The following is a 4265-nucleotide window of genomic DNA, read 5'->3' on the forward strand; positions in this document are numbered from 1 at the left end:
TTGATTGTTCATTTATCATTCCCATAAATCTTGTTTTAAATTTAGTCTAAATTGATTTATTACTTATGTATATAGAAAAAATGATTTTCCTTCATAATTTAATAATTCATATTAACCAAATTTAAACACTTTTATACTTATTCACTAAGAATGTATGGGAAAAAATAACTCTATTTTTTCAATATACTAAATACAATACATCTTTTAATCTATGTATGAAAAAATTAAACCTTTTTCTTCAATATGCTATATAAAATACATCTTTTTATTTACGTATGTAAAAAATCAACCATTAACTAAATAAAATACATCTTTTGTTTTTTAATTACAAAAGAAATTCTCTAGTCTTGTAAGATAGTTGCAGGAGAAAGAGGCCTATTGGAGATCACAACTCTATGGTTAGCCCTAGGGCTGTAGTTCCATCAAGTTTATCATGTTGTGTCTCATCACAAAAGCCATGCTTTGTATCGTCATACTTCTCCCCATCACCCCACAGAGCATATGCTTCCTCCCCATGAACAGCATCATCTCCTATCAAAAGATGTTCGTCTGGCATTCTCAATGGAATGAAACACTGGATGACCAACATGATTATGCTTGTGACAACAATGTTCCAGCCAATGATAAATGCAGCTGCCACAATTTGCTTAACAAATTGCATACCATCCCCATAAAAAGCTCCCTTGGAATTGGTTACTGCTAGGAAGAGGCCGCAGAGAGTAGGCTCTGCAAAAAGCCCTGTAAGAGCCCCACCCAATAACCCTGCAACTGCATGAGTATGGAGTACAGCCAATGTATCATCAACTTTCTGTAGCAAGGCTGACTTCTTGTGAACTATCATCATGGTGAACCATGGAATGCTACCAGAGAGCACTCCCATCACAATAGCAGCCCATCCTTGGACAACACCTACAGAACAGGAGAAGAAAACATTTTATGAAATGGGTTTCACTCAAATTTTGAAACCCTTTACTTTACCCTAAGACGAGAACATCCTCAACAGAGAAAGGAAGATAGACTATATGCCCTATGGTTGATTAAGCTAGTCTCTAATGCATATACAATCAGTTTGAACCTCAGATACATCATTTGTCATACTAAACAAATAGAGACTCTTGACTTAAGAGAGAAATAGGTGTTCATTTATTCACATAAATCAAAACAGGGCTAATAAGGGGATTTGAATTACCAGCGCCTGGGGTGATACAGACTAGTCCAGTTATCATTCCCTGGACAGCTCCAATGACTGAGGGTTTCTTAAAGAATATAACATCCAAACAAGTCCATACAAGAAGACTGGTAGCTGCACATATGTTGGTATTGAGAACAGCCATGGATGAAACGAGATTGGCAGCATAAGGGGCACCTCCATTAAACCCACACCAACCCAACCACAAGAAACCAGCTCCAGTCAGCATAAGCAGAACGTTGTTTGGGGGAAATCTTTCACGGTCCTTCTGTAGCCTAGGTCCTACCTGTTCTCTCCAAACATTCAATGAATAAAAACAGTCAGTATACATGAATCTTAGAGTCAATAGGTAATGTAAGAGATAGTGGTCAACAAGGAACAAAGAATTGTGCATACCCAATAAGCTGCAGTAAAACCTGCAACTCCTGAAGATAGATGGATGACATAACCACCTGCAAAATCAATGACCCCCCACTGGAAAAGGAATCCTCCTCCCCATAAACTAAAAGCTCCAACAGTATATGAAAAAGTGAGCCAGAGTGGCACAAAAGCCATCCATGCTTTGATATTCATTCTTCCAAGTAAAGCACCGGCCAAAAGGATTGGTGTTATTGCTGCAAAGACAAACTGGAAAAACACAAGGGTAGCCATAGGATAAAGGGGTTCAGCAGCTGAAGTCTCCACTGTCCCATTATTGAAATTATGCACTGTTTCAGGGACAATGGCATGTTTGATGAGAAACTTCTGGCCAAGTGCAGGTCCTGCCTTTCCCCAGAATGGAAGGAGTTGATCACCAAATGACATTTTGTAGGCCCAAGTCACCCAACAGATCAAAACAGCTGCAAATGCATAGAGAGCCATAAATGCAGAATTAACAGCCCATTTCTTCTTCACAATGCTTCCATAGAGGATAACAAGGCCCGGCATGCTTTGCAGTCCAACAACAGTTGCAGCTACCATTTGCCATGCATTGTCTCCTTTGTTAAGCCATTCTGGTACTCCTGTGCCATTCTGGTAGGCAAGTGGAACTGTGGTCGCCATGGCTGCTACAAATTAAAATGTTCAATTCAAATCCTGTTAAAAACCCACCACAGTTTATGGCATATTAGCAAGTCACAAAGGCATGATGTATGATATTTATCTTCATGAAACATGATTTTCTGCTGAACACCTCAAAGGAATCTTTACCATCATTCCAAGAAAACAGCAAAAAGTTCAATCAGAATTACATATTTGATATTACAGAATTACAACCATAACACAATATAATTCCCAAAATACAATACTCAAATTACCCATTACAGAATTTTACCCCTTGTAATCACAAAAAGGGTCCCAATGATGTACAGATGTCTTAGAATTTGGGTTTTTGGAGGTGACATCGCCTTTTCAAAACTGAACAAGCCATTTTATTGGATACACAAAATAAAGAGGGTACAACCTTTTAAAACAAAAATAAAAATTAAAAAACCCTTTAAAATCTAAAAGGAAACTATTAATATTACAAGTTCAGCACAAAACATTTATTTTCTTAAATTTGATTACCTACTGTTTAATTTATTTAAAATGTGGTCCCTCTACTGTCCTCAAAATTCCTAATTTTTTCAGGGTCCCCAAAACTGAATCCCAGAAACTCAGACAAGCATTAGGGATCACTAAAAACATGGCCATAAAAAGCCCATCCCCAAAATCACGAGAGTACAACTACCATTACCCATGCTAACAACCGCCAAAAGCAGAAATCAACACAGAATATCACAAAATTTCAAAATTCTATGCTGGCTATTAGAAAAAAGTAATCAAATCAAAATAATTCAAGCAATCACTGCAAAAGCATGACCCAAGAAGCCAAGAAAACCTATTAAACTTAAAAATCCTTAACGTTCAGCGACATTAAATTTCTACATAGATTGTAGTTTCTGAATTCATTTTTCTCCTTTCCATGATTCATTTTTCTCTTTTCATTCTTCACCATTCATTTTTCTTCTTTCGCTCTCTTATGATAGATCATAGAATATGATTTGAAATGTTGATATAAAAACTCACAGAAACTACACTCATCCTTAAAATTGCACAAACACCCATACAGAATTTGAAGCAAATTACAACATAGCCCCATCTCAGAGGTGACCCTTGTGAATTCCCAGAATACATGACCCAATCTCCTGTGTTAAAACTTGCAAACCACTAACTCTGAGCTCAAGAAAGAAAAAGTCTGTAGCAAACCCACCAGCCAAAAGCTAACGCCAATGATCCACGCAGGAAGTAGTTCCCCTGTACTTTATGAGCAAATTTTGGCCATAGATATAGGAAATGTCTTGTGGCTTAGCTGCTGCAAATTCACAGAGAAATTTACGAAAGATGAAACAATGGGTAAACTTATAAAACAAGAAATGCAGCCGACAGCAAATTACTCTGAAATGTCAAAGATGCTAATCGGGAAGAGAAGAAACAGAACCAGTTATAAATTGTGGTCTGAAATATATCAATTTACGGTCAATATATGCGAAAGTCAAGCCTTTTCCAGTTGTGAGGGCTTCTTTCATTGGCTGTTGTTTTAGTTTTGTATGTTTTCGCTATTACTCCTTCCAAAGTAGCCGCCATGAAAATAAAAGTTCGCCTATATTTGAGCTTCGTCAACTCTGGAAAAGTGAGCAATCAAATACGTGTTTGGTTTAGAAATTAAGATTCCGTAATGCCTCAAAATTGGTTCAAATGTACGCTTGACTGTATTATTTAATTAATTTAAACTTTAGGAAAAATCAGGATACAATTGTTTTTATTTTCAATTAATTAAAAAATAGATACAGTACATTTTAAATTTTAGGTAGATGTTGTCTTAAAACTAGGTAATGATTCCTGCACGGACGTAGCCTCAAAACTAGGCGATATAGATGTACATTTGACATATTTATCAATTAATTCAAAAGTGTGTATTTTAATTAATTCATAAATATGACCAATGTGCATATGCATATAGAAGTTGTTCATGTCACTTTCATAAAAAGAAAGATTCTAAAGAGAGTTAAAAAACAATGTCTATTTAGAATAAGTGAGAATACAATTGCATTTTTAT

General features: G+C 36.1%; 1 protein-coding gene across 1 annotated transcript; it reads right to left on the reverse strand.

Annotated features, from left to right (window-relative positions):
- Nucleotides 1-244: 244 nt before the first annotated feature.
- LOC131064200 (ammonium transporter 3 member 1) lies at nucleotides 245-3821 on the reverse strand. The gene is made up of 5 exons (XM_057998256.2): nucleotides 3648-3821; nucleotides 3420-3521; nucleotides 1586-2263; nucleotides 1190-1475; nucleotides 245-909 (listed from the first exon to the last, which is right to left on the reverse strand). Exons 3-5 carry the CDS (start codon nucleotides 2228-2230, stop codon nucleotides 386-388), a joined length of 1455 nt encoding a protein of 484 aa, XP_057854239.1. The 5' UTR covers nucleotides 2231-2263; nucleotides 3420-3521; nucleotides 3648-3821; the 3' UTR covers nucleotides 245-385.
- Between the last annotated feature and the right edge of the window lie 444 nt (nucleotides 3822-4265).

The sequence above is a fragment of the Cryptomeria japonica genome, chromosome 6, assembly GCF_030272615.1.
Source record: "Cryptomeria japonica chromosome 6, Sugi_1.0, whole genome shotgun sequence".
NCBI lineage: Eukaryota > Viridiplantae > Streptophyta > Pinopsida > Cupressales > Cupressaceae > Cryptomeria > Cryptomeria japonica.

Coding starts and splice junctions, on each gene's coding strand:
- LOC131064200 (XM_057998256.2), bottom strand. CDS start 2,230: ATGGCGACCACAGTTCCACTTGCCTACCAGAATGGCACAGGAGTACCA. Junction 1,476..1,585: donor GTTTTACTGCAGCTTATTGG/GTATGCACAATT, acceptor TGGAGAGAACAG/GTAGGACCTAGGCTACAGAA. Junction 910..1,189: donor CTGTATCACCCCAGGCGCTG/GTAATTCAAATC, acceptor CCTGTTCTGTAG/GTGTTGTCCAAGGATGGGCT.